Source organism: Rhinolophus sinicus, linkage group LG10 (genome assembly GCF_036562045.2).
Source record: "Rhinolophus sinicus isolate RSC01 linkage group LG10, ASM3656204v1, whole genome shotgun sequence".
In the NCBI taxonomy this organism is placed as follows: Eukaryota; Metazoa; Chordata; class Mammalia; order Chiroptera; family Rhinolophidae; genus Rhinolophus; species Rhinolophus sinicus.
In genome coordinates, this window is record NC_133759.1 from 111,189,156 (window position 1) to 111,213,750 (window position 24,595).

Consider the following 24,595-nt stretch of genomic DNA (forward strand, 5'->3'; position numbering starts at 1 on the left):
CCCAGCAGCACGGTGGTGTCTGAGGCCGGCCTGTCTGGGAGGGGTGCTCTGTACCAGGGCCTGCCCAGCCTTCATCCATCTGCCCAGACGGGGTGGTGGTCAGCCTGAGAGGGAGGGTTCAGTCATGCATCTGGAGCCCAGGCGGCCTGGTTCCACGCCCACACCCCACCCTGCCCAGACCCGGGCCCCTTCTCCCTCCCTGCCCACCCGTCAGAGGGTTGGCAGGAAAACATCCGGCCCCAGACAGCGGGGGTTCTGGCAGAGAGGGGACAAAAGGTCAGTGGGAACAGGAGGCCCATTGTGGATGCCGTTCCCGCTCCATTTGGGGTGGAGGCAGCGCAGCCCTCGGAACCCCAGAGTGGGCCTGTGGGAGGTGCTGTGGCTCCCCCGCCCGTCCTGCAATGGCACTTCCCAGGTTTTCCGGGGTTTATGGCCTTTTGATCCACAGTCCAAGGGCTTTTATGCGTGCAGGTCACAGGCTGGGCACGGTCATCCTGAGGCCCAGCCAGTGACTGTCCAGTTGTGCTAGCTGAAGGCTGGGTGTGCACACGCCCCCAGGCTGGGTGTGGATGCGCTGGGGTGCATGGGCCTCAGTGGGGTCAGGGTGTAGGAGCAGCTCTGAGCAGCTGTCTCCTGTGTGGGGATCTCAGGACATTGCAGGTGGGCTCACGTTTTGTTCCAGGGCAGACTGTGCGCACCAACCCAAGTTCATCAGTAAATGACCTTGGTCAGCCAGGAGCCAGGACCCAGCTCTGCGGCTGTGTGCGGGCAATGGACATGGCCCTGTTTGGCTAGACTTCTGGAAGACAGGCTGGGCGTGTCCACCTGGGTGCCCAGGACAGGCTCTGCGCCCTGGAAATGGAGCTGGGAGGGGCACACTGGGGCAGGGTCCAGCTGTTGCTGTGTGGGGTCCAATTTATGGGCCTGGGGGAGAACGCGGTGGCCTGGGGGCTTAGGTCTCGGGTAGGGCCTCTGAGCCCCTGCCCCGCGGTGCAGGGCTGCCTGGGGAGAGCCGTAGCGGTCAGAGAGCCCAATACCTTTGGCCTTGGGGAGCTGGACATGGCCCGAGGGGCACTGATCATCAGCCTTCAGGCCCTGGAGCCTGGGGTCCTTGTTCCCCGGGCTGCGTTGGCCTCTGGCCAGGTGGGAGGAGAAGGGCTGCCTCCACTCCGGCCATTAAACCAGGTGAGGTCTGCCCAAATGGCCCTGGGGTCGGCTGAGTTCTAGGTGGACATAGGACCGGGAAGGGGAACATGGGGATGCTGTGTCTGGAGTGCCAGCAGGCTGGAGCCCTCACGCCTGACGAGACAGTTCCTCGGACGAGCTCAGGGCCTCTGCTGTTCCCAGGTCCCGGCCTCCAGCGAACAAAGAAGGCTTGTCTGCTGCCTCAGTTTCCTTATCTGTCAAGCTGATGTAACTGTGCCCTCGCAGGGCTGCTGGGAGCGTTACAGCGACTGGCACAGGGGCTGTTAATGCTGCTGTTTCTCTTGGTGATGACGCTCTGCCTGACCCTGGCCCCAGCACCTGGGGCGTCCTCGGCAGGTGTGGCTGTCCCCAGCCCTCCTGGGTGGCATCCTGTGTTGTGGTTATGGCGGCCCAGCCTGGGATGCTGGTGAGTGGCAGAAACTTGCCTTCTGTGCTGGGCGTCCCTTCTTGGGGGGTATGTTTGGGTGGCCTGGCCTATGGTACACAGGTGGGTTGAGGGCAGGCACCCTCTGTACTGAGGAGTTGGACTCTGCTTTGTAAGGTGTAGCCCAGACACCGAGGTGCACACGGGGAGAGGAGGGAGGGACATGGGGAGCCTGCTTGGCTCCAGTGTGGGAACAGGGGATCCATTCTGTGGACCTGGCTAGTGTGGAGGACGCTTCTGAGAACTTAATATTCACAGCATGTTCTTGGGGAAAATGTAGCCGTTTCCGGGCCAGACAGGTGGCGGGACATCCGCAATCCTTGCAAAGCCCTTGAATGCCCCGAAACAGGTGCCATCGTAAATCGCTGTTTGTTTTCTTAGATAAAAACGGCCCGTCTGAGGAGAAAGTGGGTTCCCAGGCTGAGGCAGCCAGTACTGCGTGCTTCGCCAAGGGATTGGGGTGGGGTGGAGTTTCTGGGGTGTCACCTTCTCCATGGTGTCCAGGCTGTCCTGGGTGAACAAGCCTGCCCCCCTCTACCCGCCTCTGCCCAGGAGTCTGGGGGGTCTCGGCCCCACAGAGGAAACTTGGTATGATGCTTGCTGACCAAACAGAGCAGGCCCTCTCGTGTCCCCAGCAGGCCGGGGTGATAGGACGGTGGCTGTGGGGGGTACATGGCACTCAGACCTCTGACCTACCTGCATGGGGCCCCTGGTTGCCACCCAGGCAGACCTAGACCTCCTAACAGAGGAGGGTGGCAGGAGGCCTGCTGAGGCCCAGCCCACCCAGTACCCTCATGGGGATCACTTGACCCCACTTCACTCTCGGGCCAGCAGGCTGGCTGCTTCAGACTTGGGGGTGCTGAGGGCTGATTGTGGTAAGCTGGGGTGCTGTGTGGAAGTGCCAACACCAGGGGCACTCGCTCCAGAAGCGGTGCAGCCCCATCAGGATCCAGCTGCTTTTGTACACGTCACCTTGTTTCTTACCATGACCCTGTGACCCATGGTCCCATTTAGCAGACGGGAAGGCAGAGGCTCTGCCCCACAGTCCATAGTCTCCTCTCTGGCTCCAGGGCCCTGGGGAAGGGGCAGGTGGAGGGGTAGCCACATCCCAGGCCTCTCGGGAGCGGGCCAGCCTGTGGCTGCTCCTGCTGGAGGCCACCTTTTCTCCAACCTTGACTTAGGGAACCTCCCTGGCCTGATCCCAAACCTGGCCTGGCTCCTGACCCCCCTCCACCTCCCCATACCTGGTATTCACACCTGAGGCCATGCAATGTATACCATTTCAGATGCCACTCTGTGGGTCAGTCACGGCTGGGTCTGGACAAGCCTTGGCCTGCTGACCTGTGTGATGGGAGCCCCATTGCCAGGGTACAGGGCCAACCCCACTGCCCAGGGTCCTCCTCCGCTGCAGAGGAGCCTGGAGGAGGGTCCCTCCCCGCTCCTCCCCATCCGGACTCTCACAACCTGGGGGCTTCTGCTCTGGGCCTGGGTCCCCTTCGCCCCTTGTCAGCTCTGGATGGGCCCTGCAGGTCACATGCTCAGGGTGTAACCTATGGGCTCTGTTCCCTTTCCACCTGTTTCCCAGGCAAATGGCGAGGGGTGGGCTAGGTATGCCTGAGGGCTGGGCCCCGGCCCCAAGTGTTGGCACAGATGCAGTGCCTGCCACGCTGCGTGGGGGTGTGGGGCCAGCAGAAAGACCGGAGACCAGAGCACAGGCTGTGGGCCTGTGGGAGTGGGGATCCCACTGGGGCTGCAGGGAGGCAGGGAGTGTTGCTTTAGTGTTTTCCTGCTCCACAAACTGGGAGGGATGGAGGGGGCATGGCTGCCTCTGCAGTGCTCACTGTTGCTGTGTGTTAAGTGTGGAGCCAGGTGTATGCTGGTGCACTGTGTGTGTGTGCGTGCGTGCATGTGCTTGAGGTCCCATGACGGGCGTGTGTGTGCCTGTGTGGGGGGTGGAGCTGCGTTCCCAGCAGACAAGCCAGTTCCCTGGGGCCCCTGGGGATTTGATTTCTCGCCCCCTCCCCCCCAGCTGTGCCTGGGGCCTTTCCAGCTGGACTCTGGGCCAGTCCCCCTGCAGCGCCTGGGGTTCGGGGTGGAGGCAGGCCCGCATGTGATCCTGTGCCGAGAATTTCCAGCTGGCGAGGCCCTTGAATTAGGGCAGTTGTTGGCTTCTCCCAAACTGAAGAGGAGGCAGCAGCTCCGTTTGGGTTCCCCCCACCTCCTCTGGGGAGGGCCCCAGGGCCTCTGCCCACATTTCTGAGAAGGCCAGCTTCCTCCAAGTCCACAGAGACCCGTGGCCTGGGGGCACGAGAAGTCCTCAGGCCTGCCTTGGACTGAGGCTGTTGGTGCCATGGGCCTGGCCCACTGGCCCTGGGGGAGGGGAGGGGTCCTCGTGGGGCCGGCGGTGTGGTACCTGGATCCTGTAGGGTCCTGGGCTGGAGCCTCTCACATCCGGACACACACAGTCTCCTTGTGGACCCTGGGGGCCACACTGCTTCCTCCGTGGGCTTCGGGCAGGAGGCAGGGCGATGCCTGGCCACCAGCCAGAGGCAGCAGTGCCGTGTACCTCAGCCACGGCGTTTCCCCTTTAATAACTTAATGCCATGCAAAAACTTCCTGTTGCCCCAGAAATCCTTAAAACGGAAGCAAATGCCTCCCCGCCTCCAGGGCCCCCAGTTCCAGGTATATCCTGCACGCCTCCGGGCACGCATGTTGGGTTTACTTTCAGTTAAAATGAGACCAACCACAAATGCTGTGCTGCACCAAGTCTCACCTGAGTCTCACCTGGCTCCTGCCTTCCCACCGGGCGGAGGGAGGAGGCCCGAGGCCAGGCCGCCCGCCCGCCCTCCTGAGTGCTCACAGCTGGGCCTGCTGTCTCGGCAGGTGGCCAAGGTGGAGTACGTCAGGAAGAAGCCAAAGTTAAAAGAAGTGCAAGTGAGGCTGGAGGAGCACCTGGAGTGCACGTGCACGACCGCCAACCCGAACCCGGAGTACCGAGAGGAGGAGACCGGTGAGTGGCCAGCTCCCGCGGGGTGTTCACAGCCGCCCTCAGAGCCCAGCTCCCGCGGCTGCTGCCAGGAAGTGGGGCTCGGGGGTCGTGGCACCTGCGGCTGCAGAGAGGCCAGTCAGCGCCCTGGGGAAGCAAACTGCCGCCCCGGCACCGGTGGGGAGGTGGGACAAGCTGTGTGGCTCTGGCAGGACAGGTCCAAGCCTGAGTGAGGGGTGGGTGTGCGTGCAAGTCTCCCACCCTGGCCGGCGGTTCTTTGTGGTAATTAGGCCAGGCGTGTTTGAGGAGGGTTCCCACCCCGGTGGGAAGGCAGGGACTGGACCTGGGCCACCACGTTACCGGTGGGGGTCTCAGCCTCCCCCGCCAGCAGACTTTGCCCAGAAGCAGCCCGGGTCAGGCCTGGCTCGAGGGACCAGGAAGTGTGTCTGTGCAAGCGCTAATGGAGTTTTTTTTCCAGAAAGACAAACAGCTCAGGTGTTTATTGTTTCAGTTTCCACCTGAGTCCTCCTTTAGGCCTGCTCACCCGCCGTGCCCTTCTGTTAACAGGAAGGCGTAGGGAGTCAGGTAAAAAGCGGAAAAGAAAAAGGTTAAAACCCACCTAACGAGCCAACCAGGTAGGAGCTGTCTTGTCAGCTGGATGTGCCATGACCGCGGTGGGAGGTGCACTGCTGATCAGGACAAATCACCCCAAGGACACCCTCTGATTGGCCTGATTGCAGCTTCTGGGGTCTGGCTGGGCTGTGGGCCTCCTGCTCCTGTCCTCGACCCCTCCCCTCCTGCCGCACGGGAAGCCCTGAGCCCCTGCTCTGGCTTTGGTCTTCGTTGATTGGGGGGCAAAACGTCACGTGAGTGGAGGGGTTGGGGTTTCCCGAGCAGCAGTGGGGCAGCTCGGGCATGTTACCCACCCCACTTGACAGACGGAAAAACAGACTTACAGAGATTGCAGGTAAGGGTTGTTGGAGGTGAGCAGGTCCTGTCTGGAAATGCTTTATTAACATGTAGGGTAGTTGACCACGATGCTGGAAATTGTGTTTGGCTGCTGGTAATGTAGCAGCAACAAAGGTTGAGATAAGGTAGACATTCACGACTCACAGAAAGACAGTGAGACCAGAGCAGGTATGGCAGTCTTGAGGTATCATCGGTGACCCTCATCTACCCGGGACTGGTGCCACCCATCCTCAGAGGTGCCTCATGGCCCATAATGGCTGCTGAAGCCCAGAAATCACATCCACACTCCAGGCTTAAAGCAAGTAAAGTGGGGAGAAGGGTAAAACGAGCCCTTAGAGAAATCCCACCCAGCGACTTTGGCCTTGATCTCATTGGCCATCCCTCAGCTGCAAGGGAGCCTGGGAAGTACAGCCTTTCAGTGAGGCGCGCTGCTTCCCAGTGCATGAGATTTGGGCAGCCACAGTCGGCATGAAGAAGGTGGTCTCAAGCCTTCCTGATTCTGGTGTTGGCCTGTCTGCCTCTGGGCGCGTGAGAGCCCATGGCATCCAAAACAAGTGGCGAGAGGAAGTCTTAAGAGGTGTCTGAGATTCTGGGCTGCGGTTGGCAGTGTCACAGCAGGAAGCTCCCAGGTGAGGCGCTCTGCAGGCCTGCGGGTCCGGTGCATTCGTGATGCTTCTCTGAGGAGGAGAGGCCATGGGGATGGGTGCCTGGAGCAGCCCCAAGTGGCTGCGTGGCCTTGGCCTCTGCTAGTCCAGGAGCACAGCCCGGGGGTCGTGTGCTGTCTGTACGTCCTGCCTACAGACCACTGGGCTCTGGGCTCCATGGTCCAGCCGATGACAGAGACCCCCAAGGGACAGGCGGGCATCCCTGCTCCCCCAGGCCCTGCTGGCATTCAGGCTCCGGGCGTGTGGGTGGTACGAGGGTTAGGATGAGCAGTGGACAGGTGACGTGTTACGATGGACACGAGCTGCTCTTGGCTCACAGCTCAGTGTGGACCTGCCCGGTCAGAGACCCCTTCTGTCTGGCTGGCAGTGTCCACAGTTGCCTCATGGTCCAAGGTGGCTGCCAGAGCTCCAGAAAGCACATCAGACCCTAGGCTGGAAGAAATAGGAAGGTGAGGAGAAAGACAAAAACCTTTCTGGGTCCTGGTGTCCTTTACCTGTGCAATGGGAGACTGGGACCTGCTCTTGAGCCGTGTTCTTTTGTGAAATGCTGAGAGCCCCGTCCTGCTCCCATCAGGATGTAACGAGACATATTTGGTTTGAAGAATTTCACGAACATGTTAAAGCCGAAGACTTTCTGTGGCACATACGTGTGAGTGTGCGTGCCCTTGGTCGGCTGGAGGCCCACTCTGGCTTCCATCCACGTGTGTGTGCTCGCGGCCCCGCCTCAGTGTCTGTCTCTCCCTCTCCCCGCAGATGTGAGGTGAGGCTAAGCTAGCTGCCCTTTCCCGGGACACGGATGTACATGGCGTGTGACATTCCTGAACCTACTTGTGCGGTGCTTACCACCCGCGTACGGTCTTTGTTCTCCTCCGTGAAAAACTGTCTCCCTGCGCACTCTGGAGAACAAAGAGACAGTGTACGTTTGTTTAATGTGACATCAAAGCAAGTATTGTAGCACTTGGTGAAACAATAAGGCGCTTCCTTGTCAAAAAGAGAGCAAACAAGACCATGCAGCTTGGCGGCGACACTGACCCACAACGTACCTGAACAGCTGCGGGAACGTTCGGAGGGGCACCCAGGGGGCTGTGGCCCACGCGCCAGCACACGGGAGTCTGTCCAGGTGGCCACAGGTGCTGCTGCCGAGGACACAGAGCCTGGTTTTCCTGGAAGCCTGTGCAGTGCGGCGAGCTCTGCGGGCCTGGGGCCAGGAGTGCCACGGATGCCACCACGGGACTATAGAAAGCACGTCTCCTTGCTGTAGTGTTTAAGTCTATACAGAAACCTTCTGAGAGCCTTAAGTGGGTTTTTTTTTACACCATAAAGTGATTATTAAGCTTTCCTTTTTACTCTTTGCCTAGCTTTTTTTTTTTTAATTATCTCTTGGATGACATTTACACCGATAACACCAGGCTGCTGTAACCGTCAGGACAGTGGGACGGTGTTTCTCCTAGCGGGATGCAAACAAATGAGATGTATTAAAATAAACATGGTCTACCTACCTATGCATCATTTCCTAAATGTTTCTGGCTTCCCATGTTTCTCCTTGCCTCATTTTATTTTACTTTTTAGTTTAAGCCATTTCGAGAGAACTGTGCGTGATCCAATCAGGTGCCATCCCTGGTCCCCTGTCCCCGGCCCCCAGGGCTCCCCCGTTTGCTACATGCAGCCGTTGGAGGCCACCTTCCCGTGAGGACAGCGATGCTGTTCCTGCTGCAGGGTTTGGATGGAACCTAAAGTCTTTATTTTTGGTAAGGTGTTATGCTTCACGTGTACTTACCAGAAATGTGTGTGTGTGTTAATTTTGTTTTGTAAAGGTGAAGTTTGTATTTTTATCTAATATTACTAGTTTTATATACCTGAGAGCCTGCTATGTTTTTTTTGTTTTTTTTGAACCAAAAGGGAAAAAACCCCCACAAAACCCATACACGAAACGCATTTTATAGTCACATTTTTCTAGTTGCCTCGCTGAATGTTGGTCCCATCTCGTGTCACGGCCCACAACCCCGCGGCTGGGGCTCCTGCGAGACAACTGGGGAATGACTGCTCTCTGGGCCGGTGGGGCCCCTGGGCCGCCCCACGACAACCAGGACTTGCAGAGTGCAGCCTGCCCTTGGGACTCAAACCTGCTGGAGACAGACCGCTGAAGCCACCTTGCCAGTGCATGTGGCCTCGCACAGGTGGAGGCCGGGCGCCCGTCTGAGCAGCCAAGTGGACGAAGGATTTCAGTCCAGAAGTGGTCTGGTCTCTGGCCTCACTGCCTGAACGTAAGCCAGTAAACCCGGGCACCCATGTTGCCCATGGCCTGCTGTCCCAACCAAGCCACAAGGCTCGTGTGGCCGTAAGGACGTGTGCTGCTGTGGGACGCTGGCGGGCGTGCGTCTGGTGTTGATGTTTATGGAGGGTCTTTTACAGGGGTGCCTTTAGCACCGCACCCTCAGCCCAGAGTTTCCATCCCTCAGCACGCCGTCTCAAAGTCGTGAGGGTGAGCACAGTGGCCGTGTCCCCTGGTTCCCGCCTGCCCCCTGGAATGAAGTGCCCTGTTTGGCAGGTGGACTCATGCTGGGCGCCTTGGGCTGTGTTGTTTGGGCCACTCTGCCCGACACAAACATGTAATGTATGTGTTTGTGTTCCTGTGAGATGCCATAAAACCATCTGGTGAGCAATGTACGTGTCAGAGCAGCGCAGAAGGAAGCCCGTGTGCAGGTGTGTGGGGACCCGAGGAGAGGCCAGCAGTGGCAGAGGGACTCGGGCCTGCTGGCGGCCTTCCTCCCGCCCTCTTACCTACGCCTGTGCTACTGGGCAGAGCTGGGCCATACGGTGCCAGTCTGACCTCCTGCCCCCAGTGAGGACACCAGTTTGGAGAAGCTGCAGGCTCTGCTCCTGGGCTCTGCCCACCCGCCACCGTGGGCTGCCCTTGTGTGTCCGTGAGCCCTGGGTCCCGAGCCAGAGGCCTCTGTCCGGCCTCAGTGTGTGCCTCTGCAGGGTAGGGCTGCCGCTTGGGCACGGGGGTGTCGGGACCTGGAGCCCCAGCTGGCATGTCCCTGTTTTTGTGGTTCTGGGCCCAACACTGCAGAAGGACAATCTCTGGGGTGGCGGTCCCCCACCTGTGCATCTGTCACAGCCTGGTCCCTTGGTCACAGCCGTCCTCGCCTCGCATCGGGGGTTCCATCAGGAGTTGTGAGGTCTAGGTTCCAGGCGGGTGGGGACTCCTGTAGCATGGGGCATTCCCCTTGGTCCAGGCCTTGGGCTCTGGTCTGTGAAGTGAGTGGACCTCGCTGGAGAGCAGCTGTCTCCCAGTGGCTAGCCAGGCTCCCCTGGTCTCCTACTCCAGCTGGCTGGCCCAGGGCGGGCTCAGACGACCTCTGGGTGACAGGCCCCTTAACTTTTGCTTTCCAGTCTGGCACAGGAAGCAGCGTGTGGACCCAAGAACATGTCAGTGTGACCTTCCACGCTTGGCCTTGGGTCCCCCCACCCCATTCTAGACACAGCTGCGTCCTTGCATGTCCTTATTCCTCTTGGAGGGACCCTGCACAGAAGAGTAGTGATGGGGGAACACAGTTCCCTGGGGGAGGGGCAGCAGACAGCTTGCTGGGAGGGAGGCAGGTGTGTCCTGGCAGCCACAGCTGGGGCCGTCAGCATGTGGCCCTGTGGGCTCTTGCCTGCCCTGGGCACCCCCAGCAGTGTAACCACATGACCTTGGCAGACAGGCCACTTCTCTGCTCGGAAATCATCACTTGGTGGCTGTGCTGGTCACCATGGTGTAGGTAATGAGGGGGCTTAGTCTGCTGCAAACCCTCTGGAAGGTCTTGGGGTCCCCCCACCCCATCCCTTCATGGAGGAGTGAGGATGGAGCTGCTTAGATGAAGGGACTGTGAGCCGTGGGCTGAAGTCAGACCCAACTGTCCCCCTCAATCCCAGCCGTCCACCCACCCCAAGTGACTCCCCGCTGTGCTGTGTGGCTCCAAGAAGAGCTGAGATGAAGGGGACGGTTGGCAGGTGGCCTCCCCCCCCAAGGACTGAGCTCCCGGGATGTCTGGGTCACCGTGCCCCGCATGCCGCCTCCAGCTGAGTGTCTCCCCAGGTCCCTGTTTTCCCTTCACCAGCTTAGACCCTTGGAGGCAGGGCTGCGGGCTCTGTCTCTCTGGGTCACCAGGGGTCCCCTGAAGGAAGGCCTGGCAGCAAGCTCAGAGCCCAGGTTCTCGGGTCCTCGTGGCGCTGGGGCCTCGCTCTCAGGTTGTGAGGGCATTGACGGGAGCCCCCAGGTCCACCCTGGGTTGGGGGCCAGGGTCCTGCCTGGCCTCGCAGGTGCCATAGCACGCAGGGGCTGGCCTGTCACGGCAGCCCCACTCCCTGGAGTGTGAAGTGTGTGGTTTCTGTAGAATAACACGGTGACTTTACAAGCAAGCCCTCGAGGCCCCCAAAATGTGTAAGAAATGTGGGGTGTTTGCCGTCCACTCCACCTGCCGGCTGGTGGGCAACACTCCTGGGAGCACTGCCCCCACAGCACACGCGTCCCGCAGCCTGGGGCTGTCCCTGCCCCTATGCGCCACACGCGCCTCGCTGCTGCCACCGCTGCCACCAGCTGTGCCACGTCGGCTCAGTGTGCAGGCAGGCGGGCAGTCCCGGGAGGGGGCACGGCAGGCTTCAGGCTTGGACAGGAGAGCTCTGCTGGGGCTGCACCCATCCCTGCCCAGCCCTTGGCCACGGAGCAGGGGCTGAGTCCCAGGCACCCTTCCCTGGGGCCCTCTGGGCCTCAAGGCCACCTTCTCAGACCTCACGTCATTCTGTCAGGGACAAGGCCGCCTGGTCCTGCCCTCATCACCACTTCCAGGATCAGGGCTGGCTGTGCTCTGTGCAGTGTTGGGGCCTATCGCAGGGCCTGGGCAAGGGCTGGGCTCAGAGCCCCTCCAGCTTTGTGCTGCAACCCCCACATGCACGGCTGGTTTCTCGGGCTGTGCAGGGGCCTGGCTGGGCATCATCCTGTGGCAGCTCGGGGCCATTCTGTGGGAAAGTGGGGTAGCTGCTATAGGTGCTTGAGGGCAGGCCTCCGTTGGGGCTGCCTGGGGACGGCCTGGGACCTTGGCTTCTTAGCTAGCCGCCCCAGGGTCCTTCCTAGTCCCAGCTCAGCTCTGCAGGCCCTCAGGGAGAAGAGGCAGGTGTCCCCTGGAGAACAAACCTCCCATTCCCACCAGCGGGGCTGAGATCCCTGGACTCCCAGGCTTTTTCCTGCAGCTGCCTTTCCAGAGACAAACAGGCTTCGGCAGACTTGCCAGGACCTGTGCTCTGAGGTTCTTGTACCTTGTCAAGACATCATGTCTCCTGGCTCAGCAGCACAGGCGCCCGTGAACTCTGCCTAACCCCAGAGTTACTCTCTGTTTTCTGCTGGTCCAGGGCCCTTTGTCCTGCCCTCTCATGGCCTGGCAGTGCCAACTCCTTGCTGTCCCCTGCTCTGGAACCAGGAGCCGGGGTCTTCCAAACAGCACCCACCAGACGACTGAAAGCCGGACCCACATCCCAGACGGTCTGGAGGGCTGTGGCTCCGGCTGCAGGGCTCTAGCAGCTCATTTGTTCGTTCATTTATTCATTCTTGTCTCAGAGTGCGTCCCAGGGCATCTCCATCAGCCTGGTGCTGAAGAGGGCAGTTGGAGACCTCACATGGAGTCCCCCCTCTCTGGACCTCAGTCCCCTGACCTGTGGTGACTAAACTGTGGGGTTAGCGCATAGTGGTCGGAGTTGCCCCAAATTTTGTGCACAAGGCGGTTTCAGGTGGTACAGTGATGAACACGTCTGACCATGTTTTTCTCTAAGTTTTATAGTTTTGGCTCTTTTGTTTGGGTCTTTGATCCATTTGGAGTTAAGTTCTGTGTGTGGCGTGACACAGGGCTGCGCCGTCGTTTTGCATGTGAACGAGCAGGTGTTCATTTGTTGAGCGACTGTTTGTCTCCCATTGAAGGTCTGGGCACCCGTGCCCGTCACCAGCTGACCAGACCGGGTGCGTCTGTTTCTGGGCTCTCAGGGCCGCCCATTGGCCTGCTGTCCTTGTGCCCGGCCACTCTGTCCCCAGTGCTGCGACTCATAGTAAGTGTGACATCAGGGAACAGAGCCCTCCAACTTGGTTCGTCGCTGTCAGCATGGCTTTGGTCGTTTGGGGTTCATTGTCTTTCCATTTCAATTTTAGCATCAGCTTGTCAATTTCTGCACAAAAGGCAGCTGGGATTTTGATGGGGGTTGTGTTGAATCTGTGAGCCAGTTTGGGGGGTCATCACCTTCATATTACACCTTCCAACACCGAACACAGGATGTCGTTCCATTTATTTCAGGTCTTCAGTTTCGTTCAGTGATGTTTTTGTAATTTTCAGAGTACAAGTCATACAACTTTTCTGTTAAATTTGTTCCTACGTAGTGTATTCGTTCTGATGCTGTTGTAAGCGGAATTGTTTTCTTGACTCAGTTTTTGGGTTGTTCATTGCTGGTGCATAGCAGTTGATGTACAGTCGGTTCTCACGTCGTGATCTTGTATCTTGCAACCTCGCCGACTGGTCTCTTAGCCCTAATGTGTGTGCGTAGATTCCTGGGGGTTTTGTATATTCGAGATCACATCATGCTCAGATAGGAGGCACTCCCATCTTCCGTTGCAATCCGGATGTGTGTTCTTTTTCTTGTTACCTTGCCCTAGCCGGAGCCACCTTCACAGGCAGCTAGGAGTGGGGAGGGCAGCCGTCATCTTGCTCCCGACCTGCAGGGGGAAGCTTTACGTCTTTCACCTTTAAACGTGGTGCGATCTGTGGGTTCCACATCAGTGCCCTTTACTGGGATGAGGGCGTTCCCTTCTCCTTCTAGTTTGTCCAGTGTTTTTAAATCATGAAGGGGGTTGGATTTTTGTCAGATGCTTTCCTGCATCAACTGAGATGATGATGATTTTTCCTTATTAGCACAGTATACATTACACAGATGGATTTGTGTCTCTTGAACCAACCTTGCATTCTTGGGATATATCCCACCTGGTTTGGATATATGACCATTATGTTTAGGTGTCCCATGATCTAGTTTGCTAATATTCCGTTGAAGATTTTTTTTTTTTTTTTTAAGATTTTATTGGGGAAGGGGAACAGGACTTTATTGGGGAACAGTGTGTACTTCCAAGGCTTTTTTTTCCAAGTCAAGTTGTTGTCCTTTCAATCTTAGTTGTGGAGGGCGCAGCTCAGCTCCAGGTCCAGTTGCCATTTTCTAGTTGCAGGGGACACAGCCCACCCTCCCTTGTGGTAGTTAAACCAGCAACCTTGTGGTTGAGAGCCCACTGGGCCATGTGGGAATCGAACCGGCAGCCTTCGGAGTTAGGAGCACGGAGCTCCAACCGCCTGAGCCACTGGGCCGGCCTGAAGATTTTTACGTCTATACATGAAGGATAGTGGTCTACGGTTTTCTTTTCTCGTGATGTCTTTGGTTTTGGTATCAGCACATAAAAATGACGATTCTATGAGAGCGAGTTCCTTCCCCTTCTTTTTGGGAGAATTCGGGAAGCATTGATGTTATTTTTGTTAAATGTTTGGGAGAATTCAACAATGAAGCCATCTGGTCCTGGCCTTTTCCTTGTAGGAAATGTATTGATTATGAATTCCATCTCTTTGGTTGTTATAGATCTGCATTTTGCTGGGAGTCATTTCTTTTTTGAGTCAGTTTCAGTAGTTTGTGTGTTTCTGGAAATGTGTCCACTTCATCTATGTTATCTAATTTCTTGGCATGCCATTGTTAGGAGTATTCCCGTTTAATTCTCCTTATTTCTGTAAGGTTAGTACTAATGTTCCTTTGGTTCACTCCTGCTTTTAGTCATTTTCTTTTCTTTTCTTTTTTTTTTTTTTTTTCTTGATCAGTGTAGCTAAAGATCCATCCGTGTTGTTGATCTTTTCAAACAGCTTTTGGCTTTGTTAATATTCTCTGTTATTTTCCTACTCTATCTTATTTGTCTCCCGCTAATCTGTATGAGTTCCTTCCTTTGTGTGTTTTGGGCTGAGTTTGCTTTTCTTGTTCCAGTTCCTTAAGATGGAAGGTTAAGTTATTGACTTGAAATCTTTCTTTTTTATAATACAGGAGTCTGCAGTCATAAATTGCCCTCTGAGCGTTGTTTTGGCTGCACCCTGTTTTCATTGGTCTGGAGTGTTAACTAGTTTCCCATGAGCATTCTTCGCATGTCCTTCTATCTGTGATTCTTTCCTGCTCATGAGACATGTACCTTCCCAGACTGTTAAATATTCTTCAAAACTATGATTCCTGCTGGCTTCCCAGGAGTCCCCCATCTGCTGGCCATGCAGGTGACCCCTCGTCCCCAGCTCCCTGCAGGATCTGGCTTTGATCCTGGGCGTGCAGTTTTTCTAGAAGTGGAAGCACACATTTAAAGGCCCTTGTTATGTCCTGCTGTCCCGCCCGGCAGTGGGCAACCCTGCCCAGGCCTGGCAGTGTATATGTACCCCAGTGCCCTTCTCAGGGTGGCGGTGTGGGCTGCACAAGCATGTGGAGACAGAACCCTCCTGCAGAAAAAGGAAATGCCCAGGCTGGTGGCCAGCGTTGGTGACATGCCATGTGAGCATAGCCCTGAGGGATCATTGCCACTGGGATGGTCCCTGCTTGGCCTCAGGGATGGGGAACAGCCCTAGTCAACAGACAGTGATGATGTGGTCCCGGCAGTGGTGGTTTGGTCCCAGCAGTGGTGGTGTGGTGGTCCTGGCACACTGGCCTCTCGGTGTCACAGCCCACCTTCTGTGTTGGTTTGGTCCTCTTGGACCTTTGAATAAATAGTGTCACAATTCATCAAGAGGCAAAAAGCCCCGGGCTGCAAGCATGTCTGGGTGGCTGGAGGGAACAGGGCACAGCCTCAGCCTCTGGGCCTGAGCTCATGTCCTGGCTTTGCAGAGTATTTGCAGGTTAAGGAGGGCTTTCTTAAGGACCTCCCATTAGGCATTTTAAGGCCTTTTTAGCTGGACCTTTGAATGAGAGGTGGACCCTCCCACATGGGGCAGTGGGTACAGGGACCTCAGCCCAGGACTCAGACTCCAAAGGCATCACCCACCAGAGCAGGCCTTCCTCCTCCCTCAATGTTTTAAAACCACCTTCCTGAGCACCGAGAGCTGCTCCCTCCCAGAAGCCTCAGGGGGCAGCAGCCCCAGGACCATGGGCCTCTGTACAAGGGATGGCGCCGCGGCGCGTGGCGTGGGGGGTGGGGAAGGCAGAGGACTAGAGGACTGTTTACCTAATACCGGTGTGGGGTGTGTGTGTGTGTGGGTGTGTGTGTGTGTGTGTGTGGTGTGTGGGGTGTGTGTGTGTGTGTGTGTGGGGTGTGTGGTGTGTGTAGTGTGTGAGTGGTGTGTGTGTGTGGTGGGTGTGTGTGTGTGTATGTGTGGGGTGGTGGTGTGTGTGGTGTTTGTGTGTGTGTGTGTGTGTGGTGTGTTTGTCTGTAGTGTGTGGTAGGTGTGTGTGTGGAGGTGTATGTATGTGTGTGTGTATGTGTGGTGTGTGGTGGAGGTGTGTGTGTGTGTGTGTGTGTGTGTGTGTGTATGTGTATGTGTGGTGTGTGTGGTGGGGGTGTGTGTGTGTGTATGTGTGGTGTGTGTGGTGGGGGTGTATGTGTGTATGTGTGGGGTGTGTGTGTGTCTATGTAGTGTGTGGTGTGTATGTGTGTGTGGGGGGTGTTGGCAAACAGCCCTTGGCTGGGCCTGAGCTGTCTGCCTGGGTGGCTTCCGAGGCCCCTGAGCTCTGCATACCTTCCTCCTGCCTCCCCACCTCTTCAAACATTGACCTGCAGTGACCCTGAACAAAGGAAATCCTTAACGCCACTTCCATGGGGCTGGTGGCAGTGTGCTGACGGGCTGGCACCTGGGAAGTCACACAGGAAACACCTGAACCCATGAGCCCTCGGCCCCTGAGCCCCTGAGCGGCAGCCTGAGGGATGTGTCAGGATTTCTGGGGTGAACCAGCTGGGGCCTAAGGGGGAAAGTGACCCCTGGGAACCACCCCATCTTTGGTTCCCCCAGACACCACCTCAGCAACGCAACCTGGATTCAAACACCAGGTCTCTGGATTCTAGTCCCTCACGGGGGGATGGGGGACAGGGGGGACACACCCACTTCCCGCATTGGCTGGGCTTCTGTGCCAAATTCATGGCAGCCTGAAAACAGCCTCCAGAGAAAAGCAGCCCAGATCATCGTCTCATGTGTTTGAAAAATTCTGGCATTTTCCCCCTCAAAATCTGTCCTAGTTATGCTTGAGATCTCCTGACCCCAGAATACTTTTATTTATGACAGAAAATTCATCTCCATGGCAACGCCTTAGGAAGCTGCAGCCTTGAGATTATAACTTCCCAAGCAGTGAAGACAATAAATGGGTTTTTCACAAAATACTGTAGTGCCACTGCAGTGGGAACCCGCCCCGTGGCAGTCTGGGGAGGGGGATTAGGCCAAGGGGACAGAGGGAGGACCTGCAGGGAGGGGCCAAGCCCCCCAGGGCTGTGGCTTGTGGGAGGAAGCCTTGCTCTGATGTCGGTTCCCACTTTTCAGCCCTCCACCCTGAGCAAACACCTCCTAGGGCCTCTCCCCACCCCTGGAGTCTGAGTCTCCCAGCAGCAGGTCAAGTAACATTTGTGCCTCTTCCTCTCCTGAGGACTGGGAGTGGGAAGTGGAAGGACTCTAGTTGTCCCAGGAAACACAGCCCTTGTCTCTGGCAGCCCTGAGGAATCCAAGGCTAGAACCCTACTACGCAAGGCTATGCTCCCAGGTCAGCCTGAATCCACTGGTCAGTGGGAAGGTGCTTCCTCCTGTCTGGCACAGGCTGGGAGCCCCTTGCTGGAACCTCAGTTGGATATCAGAGTGGAGCTCCTCTCTGGTCCCATGAGTCTCTCATCCATTAATTCATTTACTGTCTACCATCCATCCATCCACCATCCATCCATCCATCCATCCACCATCCATCCATCCATCCATCCATCCACCATCCATCCATCCATCCATCCATCCATCCATCCATCCACCATCCACCATCCACCATCCATCCATCCATCCACCATCCATCCATCCATCCATCTATCCATCCACCATCCACCATCCATCCATCCATCCATCCATCCATCCATCCATCCATCATCCATCCATCCATCCATCCATCCATCCATCCATCCATCCATCCACCATCTACCCATCCACCATTCATCCATCTACCATCCACCATCCATCCATCCACCGTCCACCATCCATCCATCCATCCATCCATCCATCCATCATCCATCCATCCATCCATCCATCCATCCATCCACCATCCACCCATCCACCATTCATCCACCATCCACCAACCATCCATCCACCGTCCACCATCCATCCATCCATCCATCCACCATCCATCCATCCATCCATCCATCCATCCATCCACCATCCACCATCCATCCATCCATCCATCCATCCATCCATCCATCCATCCACCATCCACCATCCATCCATCCATCCATCCATCCATCCATCCATCCACCCCATCCATCCATCCATCCATCCATCCACCCACCATCCACCATCCATCCATCCATCCATCCATCCATCCATCCACCATCCATCCATCCATCCATTCATCCATTCATCCATCCACCATCCATCTATCCACCCACCACCCCATCCCTCTACCATCCACCATCCATCCATCCATCCTCCACATATCCATCCATCCACCCACCCACCCACCCACCCATCCACCCACCCATCCACCACCTATCCATCCATCCATCACCCATCCGTGCACCCAACAAACATTTGAACACCTAGCAGGGCCTGTCACTGTGCTAGGCGTCATCTTTGCCTTCCTGGCACTGAACACTCAGAGGAAGTCCAGCATTAGTCACACAGATGAACACGTAATTGTAGGCTGAGGGAAGAGACGGCCCCCATGGCCAGCACTGCTCGGACCCTGATGCTGTGTCCTGTCAGGGGCTTCGTGTGTCAGTTCTCACAGTCGTCCATGAGATCAGTGCCACCAACAACCTGTTGTCCAGGAGGGGACGAGAGGGCAGGTTCAGTAAGGAATTTGACCCAAGTCTTGCAAGTGAAGGAGTCAGAATGTGAACATGGGCCAGACTGGGCTTAAACTCTGAGGTCTTCTGCTTCTCTGGGGCTTGGGGTGGGGGCAGGTGAGGGCACCCAGCCTGGTCTGGTGGCATCAGGGAAGACGCCCAGCGTGCCTGGACCCCAGACGAGCAGGGTGGGCAAATCAGGGGGAGCGTGTCCGGGAAGATGGACCAGCTGTGGGCAGCCTTCTTTCAACTAGGAGGGCTTCTGCTGCTGACAAAAGCAGTCTTGAGCAGGTGGTGGGGCGTGGTGGGAGGGGTGAGGAGGGGTGAGGACAGCTGCCCCTCCCCCTGCCCCCCACCCAGACCACCTGCTATCCAGCTCTGCTAAAGAGCCGCCTGTGAGGTGAGAAGATGGAGAGATTAGGTGAGGTCACCTTCAGTTTCCAAACACTGAAAACAAGTTGGACAAAGCCATTCTTCAGAGGAGACGCCCTGTCTGGAGGCCGTCAGAGCTCCTGAGCCCTGGGGGGGCTGCTGTTTACGCCCTGGAAGCAGTCAATTAGCAGGTCGGGTGCTGGCCTCCTGCCCCCAGTGCCAGGGCCTTCCTGCTCCCACGGAGGCCGGCCTGTGTGAGGTGCTCCCCTGCTCTCAGACTCGGCCTGGCTCTCGGCCTGGCTCCCGGGGACCTGGCTGGCTGTGGTGGCCTCACCTGTTCCAATGGTCTTTGAGGGAAACTGGCCTGGGCTTCATTTCTGTGGGAGCCGTGGCTGCCTTGCGTGGCCTGAGCATGGAAGGTGGCCAGCTGTGGAAAAGACCCCCCAGCACGTCCAGCTCGCCACACCCCCTGGGTCCCTGCCGGGCCCGCTCCTCTTGTCCTCCAGCTGGGCCTGCCTGACCTCCTTCCAGCAGGAGACTGTAATCTTGGCTTCGCTCAGCAGCCTGGACGTGGCCTGCGGCTGGGGGCTGAGCAGAGACTGGTTTAGCCTGGGCCGAGGACAGGCTGCTTCAGGGGATTGCACACCCTGGACTTGCCAGGGAGAAGGGAGACTCAGGAGCTTTGTCACCTCGGGCAGGTGTGTGAGGCAGGGCTGACCTGGATGGCCCTCACTCCCACCCCTGCCTCTTCCCACCCTGGGCCTGTGTTGCTGTGGTGTCAGCCCCCAGGGCACCCAGGCCTGTCTGCACCCTGCCCGGGGCCGGAAGTCCTCTTCATGACTCAGCGCTCCTCTCTAGTGGTCTGGTTGCTGATACCCCAAAGCTGCTTCCTGTTTGCAGGGGTGTTGCTTTCTCCCCACTGGTACCCTGGCTGCAGTGTCTGCCCTGCGCCCATCGTGTCTAGGGCAGGTATATTAGATGCATGGAGTGCATATCCCGGTGGCCCCTCTGGATCTCAGACCCCACTTTGTACCTGGCCAGCAGCTGGGAGTGGGCCTCCCACTGTCCCCTGACCCTCGACAGCCCCCCATCTGAGCATCCGAAAGTGTTTCACAAACAGCGCTTAAAGGCTTCAGGTGAGCGGGAGTTTCTGGGGGACCCCTCTCAGCAAGGCCCACACGGCGTCCCTGATTCCTGACTCACCCTCTTCTGGCCAAACTGACATGGGCCTGACTTTGCAGGAGGAGGTCCAGCGGCCTCAGCTGTCATGGCTGGCCGGGAGGGGGTGCTCCCTGCGCGTGGCTGGCCGGGAGGGGGTGCTCCCTGCGCGTGGCTGGCCGGGAGGGGGTGCTCCCTGCGCGTGGCTGGCCGGGAGGGGGTGCTCCCTGCGCGTGGCTGGCTGGGAGGGGGTGCTCCCTGCGCGTGGCTGGCCGGGAGGGGGTGCTCCCTGCGCGTGGCTGGCGGGAGGGGGTGCTCCCTGCGCGTGGCTGGCCGGGAGGGGGTGCTCCCTGCGCGTGGCTGGCCGGGAGGGGGTGCTCCCTGCGCGTGGCTGGCCGGGAGGGGGTGCTCCCTGCGCGTGGCTGGCCGGGAGGGGGTGCTCCCTGCACGTGGCTGGCCGGGAGGGGGTGCTCCCTGCGCGTGGCTGGCTGGGAGGGGGTGCTCCCTGCGCGTGGCTGGCGGGAGGGGGTGCTCCCTGCGCGTGGCTGGCCGGGAGGGGATGCTCCCTGCGCGTGGCTGGCCGGGAGGGGGTGCTCCCTGCGCGTGGCTGGCCGGGAGGGGGTGCTCCCTGCGCGTGGCTGGCCGGGAGGGGGTGCTCCCTGCACGTGGCTGGCCCCCACAACTGGCCCCATCCCCTGCATGGTGTTCACATGTCTGTGCCGGGGCTGCTGGCAGGGGCCTCTTCTCTGAGGCCCACCTGGGGCGCCTCACTGACCCCCAGCTGACAGTGGAGGGGCTCTTGGTGAGGCTGTGTGAACACTCGCTAAGTGCTGGCATGTCCAGCATATTGGTGAGGGGCGCGGCAGTGCCACTGTCATCCTGAGCCAGCAATGGAGGAAGTCAGGCCTGGGGCGCCTCAGGGATGTGGCCAGGTGTCAGGAGATGATGCCCAGGTGGAAAGAGAGCCGCCCACCCCTGCCCTCTGCCAAACCTCCATGTCTTGCTCAGTTTACCAGCCAGCGTCACTCTTGAGGTGTGTTTGTCTCTCTCTGGACAGCAGGGCCCTCGAGAAAGGATGGTGTGTCCTGTCTTTGTGCTGGGTTTTTAGAGCCATGTGCACACACAGGAGCTGTCCACATGCCATTTTGCACCTCAGCAAAGAACACCTGTGGCTGGCAGATGGCACGTCAGCCGCTGGGGGATGCTCTGAGAGTGGCCCAGAAAAGATATGGGCTGAGTGAGTTCCATGCCTGCCCCTCCCTCCCTCAGTCCCTGAAAATCTCTGGGACACCTTGGTCCTTCCACCACCCTGAGGGGTGGCCCCGCATGGCCCCGGGGCTCCCGAGGGCAGCAGACAACTGGCCTTGGGAGAGATGCCCAGGCCCCGGTCCCAGGTGAACGGAAGGAAGCCACCAGGATATTGGGCTTAGTCACAGAATGTTTGTGCCGAGCCCCTAGGAGCCCGTGGGTCACCCTCTGGTTCAGCAAACTTTTACCAGAGGGGCGGGCAGTGGGGGTGGGGATTGATGAGGTCTCAAAGCACGTCAGACGTGCAGGTCCCAGAGCCTCGTCCCCCCTCCCAACTGTGTCCTCTCTGCCTGGGACAGGACGTTGTCTGTGTCTTCAGCACTGATGGCAAGCTGTCCACACGGCTGCCCCCCCCCCCCAGATGTCTTGGCCTGCAGGGGGACCTGTGGCAACTGCCAGCAGTCTCGTTCCTCAGGTGAGACAGCCCCCTCTTCGGAGGAAGCCCAGTTTATTTTTGTACATGTTTGGGAGAATGAATTCCAAAGACATGAATAATGTATCTGTCGACATTTCGAGGTCAGGAGAAATGGCTGAATTAATTTTGTGTTTTGTGTGACAACAACACCACCAAACAGGGAGTCTCAGTCTTTTCCCCAATCCCGCCAACTCGTGACTGTAGAGGCACTTGGAGGGTCAGCGTAGGCCCCTGACAAGACCACGCTCTGGCGGGGAAGCAGTAGCAGCAGGCCGGAGCAGACAGGCCCGTGGACGCAGCAGCACCCCCCCTCTTCCCACAGATGCCCAGCGGTGCTGCTCTCACCCTCCTGAAACAGCCATGTGCTGCTGCCGCCACCTGAGGTGTCGGGGCCAGGCCCTGAAAGCCGTGGCCATTGGGGAACAGAGCTGCACGTGGCTGTTTCTGAGTGTGTGGAGTCCTAGGCTGTCACCAGGACCCGAGCTCCTGCCCAGGACAGAGCGGGGTCACCCGGGCAGCTTGAGAGCCATGTCCTGGCATCCGGGCCTGGCCCCTCACCGTCCTGCCCACCTGGTCCCCCCACCCCTCTTCCCCATCAGCAGCTGGATGGGAGACGGTTATGAGAGGCTGAGGACGGCTGCGCGGGGGCCACGTAGAGCCTGGTCCCTGAATGACCACCTGGCCTGCCGCCCCCTGAGCAGAAATGCCAGGCTGGGCTTCGTATGGGTGACAGACAAACGCCTCCTCTGGGAGCCCCTGAGGTTCGGGTCTTCCACATGGCTGGGGTCACTTACGCCGACAAGGAGCCTGTGAGCCAGCAAAGGGCAGGACCTTCTGACCAGATGCCGATTCTTGTGTTTTATAAAGATCACAAGGCTGATGTGTGGAAGCAACCGTCCCCAACCCTCAGCCTCGGGTGCTGGTGCTCGGCTGGACTGGGAGATGCTGAGGAGCCTGACGTGGTCGTGTGCACAGCCCTGGTCGCCAGACCCCACCTTGCCCTGGGTCTTCCCAGCAAACCCTGGGACGGCCTGGGAGGACTGAGCCTTCATTCTGAAGTCCAGGTCCTGTGCTCCACTGCCACGTGGACGGTTCCTGGGGACATCTTCCTGGCTCTTCAAAAGGCACATGGCAGTGAGCCTGCAGAGGCTGGAGGACGGATGCGCTGCCCGGTGCCACGGCAGTCATCTTGCAGCCGTGAGGGCCGGTTCTGAGGCCCGAGGCCAAAAGGAGGCTTCCCAAGTCCTGTGATGTCACACTCACTGGTGCACCAGTCAACTTCCTGTCACGTGACACAATACATTTGTAAGCCCTTTCCACTTGGCTCTTCCCTACTGCAGATTAAAGCATTTCATCTGGTTTGTATCTTTGTGTCTGCTACACGTGAACTTGTGATAAAAATTTCCCTTCTAAACCTTAAAATGGGACTAAAGGGTCTCTCCTTGTGCAGAGGAGAGGTTGGGAACGTTTCAGGACAGGAAGTGAGGAATGAGTGGCCAGAGAAGCTGTGACTGGGTCCAAACCCCACAGAACGGGTGCCGCTCCTTGTCACTGAGGGACTGTGCAGGGTGGGCCTCGAGGCCACTCACCAGCTGCAGGGCACCCACCGTCTGGAATTCTGCTCACATTTTCTTCGTGAGCCGCTGGAGCCCAAGCTGGGCTGAGGCCGTGGGGCCAGTCCCCGGCCGACGGACTCTTTCCCACAGAGCTCTGAGAAGGACTGAATCAGCAGAGCTATTTTTAATGTTTTCACTCATCGGAATTGCTATCTTAATTTGTAAGACACAGTTTATGCTCCTTGGAAACAGCTGGCCCGGGAGCACCTGGGTCGCTGCCAGGACACTGTGCCTCGGTCCTGCTGGGACCTCCTTGTCCTGAGGGAGGAGCACACACTCTGGCTTAGGCGGCCGTGTGAGCAAGCCTCCTCCGTGGGCTCCCACTGACTCCTGGGGGGCCGGCAGGAGCGGGAGGGCCCCAGGCTCCAGTGCTCTGCTGCCCTCGTCACACGTCAGACAGGGCTCTGTGGAATGGGTTCTGGGGACGGCTGGACACTGCAGCCCCATGGGGCACTCTGGACTGTTGGGCAAAGGCAGCCCCTTCTTTGAGACCCGGCTCGGAGGCCAAGGGCTCCCCCTTTAGACACTGGCTGTCAACTTACCCACCCGTAGGTCGACCTACTGCACAGACGAGGAGATGGAGCTCGGTGGTCACCGGCGACCCAGTCACCCAGCAGAGCCAGGCCTCGGACCCAGGCCGATTCTGTCCCATGTCAGCTCCCTGGAGCGTTCCTGTTTGGGTGGGCAACGCGACCCAGGCTCTCTAGAGGTCTGGAATGAGACCCTCTGTGGCCCCTGTGTCATCCGTCCATTCATTCGTTGAACAATTGTTTGCTGAGCATATACCATGGACCGGGCTCTGGGTGAGCAGTGGCGACAAGGCCGTGTGTCTGCCCTGGCAGCTTAGGACCTGGAAGTGGAAACAGACAGTCAACAAGTGGTCATAAAGCAGCACAGGTGGTGAGGGGGCCACGCAGGAGCCGTGGGGGGGGGGGCGCGTGCTGGGTTAGGGAGCGTCCCCTCAAGATTCATGTCTGCTCGGAGCCTGTGCTTATGGCCTGACTGGAATAGGGGCTTTGCAGACGCAATGAGCTAAGGTGAGGTCACCCTGGAGGAGGGATCCTGACCCACTGACGTGTCCTCACAAGAGAGAGAAGTGTGGACACAGACACACAGGAGGGCGGTGTGAGCCTGGAACACCTGGCTTGCTGGACCCAGGAGAGTGTGCAGAGGCCGGGACACACTGTCCCTCACAGCGTCCAGAAGGGGCCAGCCCTGCCCACACCTGACCTCGGGCCTCAGCTCCAGACCTGGGCCAGCACAGGCCTGTTGCTTTAAGCGCCCAGTTTGTGGCACTTTGTGGTAGCCGATACAGCTCCCAGGCCCTCAGCTCTGGATGCCATAGCTTCTCGCCTCTTCACCAGCACTTTCTGGTAGAACTTTCTAGATCATGAACGTGTTCAGTCACTTGGATAGAGCTAGTCCAATGTGGCAAC

At 58.3% G+C, this 24,595-nt stretch overlaps 1 protein-coding gene across 11 annotated transcripts in view; it reads left to right on the forward strand.

Annotated features, from left to right (window-relative positions):
- Positions 1-22,908, forward strand: part of PDGFA (platelet derived growth factor subunit A) — a 34,539-nt gene extending 11,631 nt beyond the window's left edge. For 6 of the 11 annotated variants that reach the window (XM_074314074.1, XM_074314078.1, XM_074314076.1 and 3 more), the window contains 2 exons: positions 4,514-4,640; positions 22,411-22,908. In XM_074314074.1, the coding sequence (XP_074170175.1) occupies positions 4,514-4,640; positions 22,411-22,757 (474 nt within the window). In that variant the 3' untranslated portion in view covers positions 22,758-22,908. Of the gene's footprint in view, positions 1-4,513; positions 4,641-5,183; positions 6,700-7,003; positions 7,760-22,410 lie in introns of those variants that run through there. The other 5 variants (XM_074314079.1, XM_074314080.1, XM_019747485.2 and 2 more) reach the window with 2 other exon arrangements.
- The last annotated feature ends 1,687 nt before the right edge of the window (positions 22,909-24,595 follow it).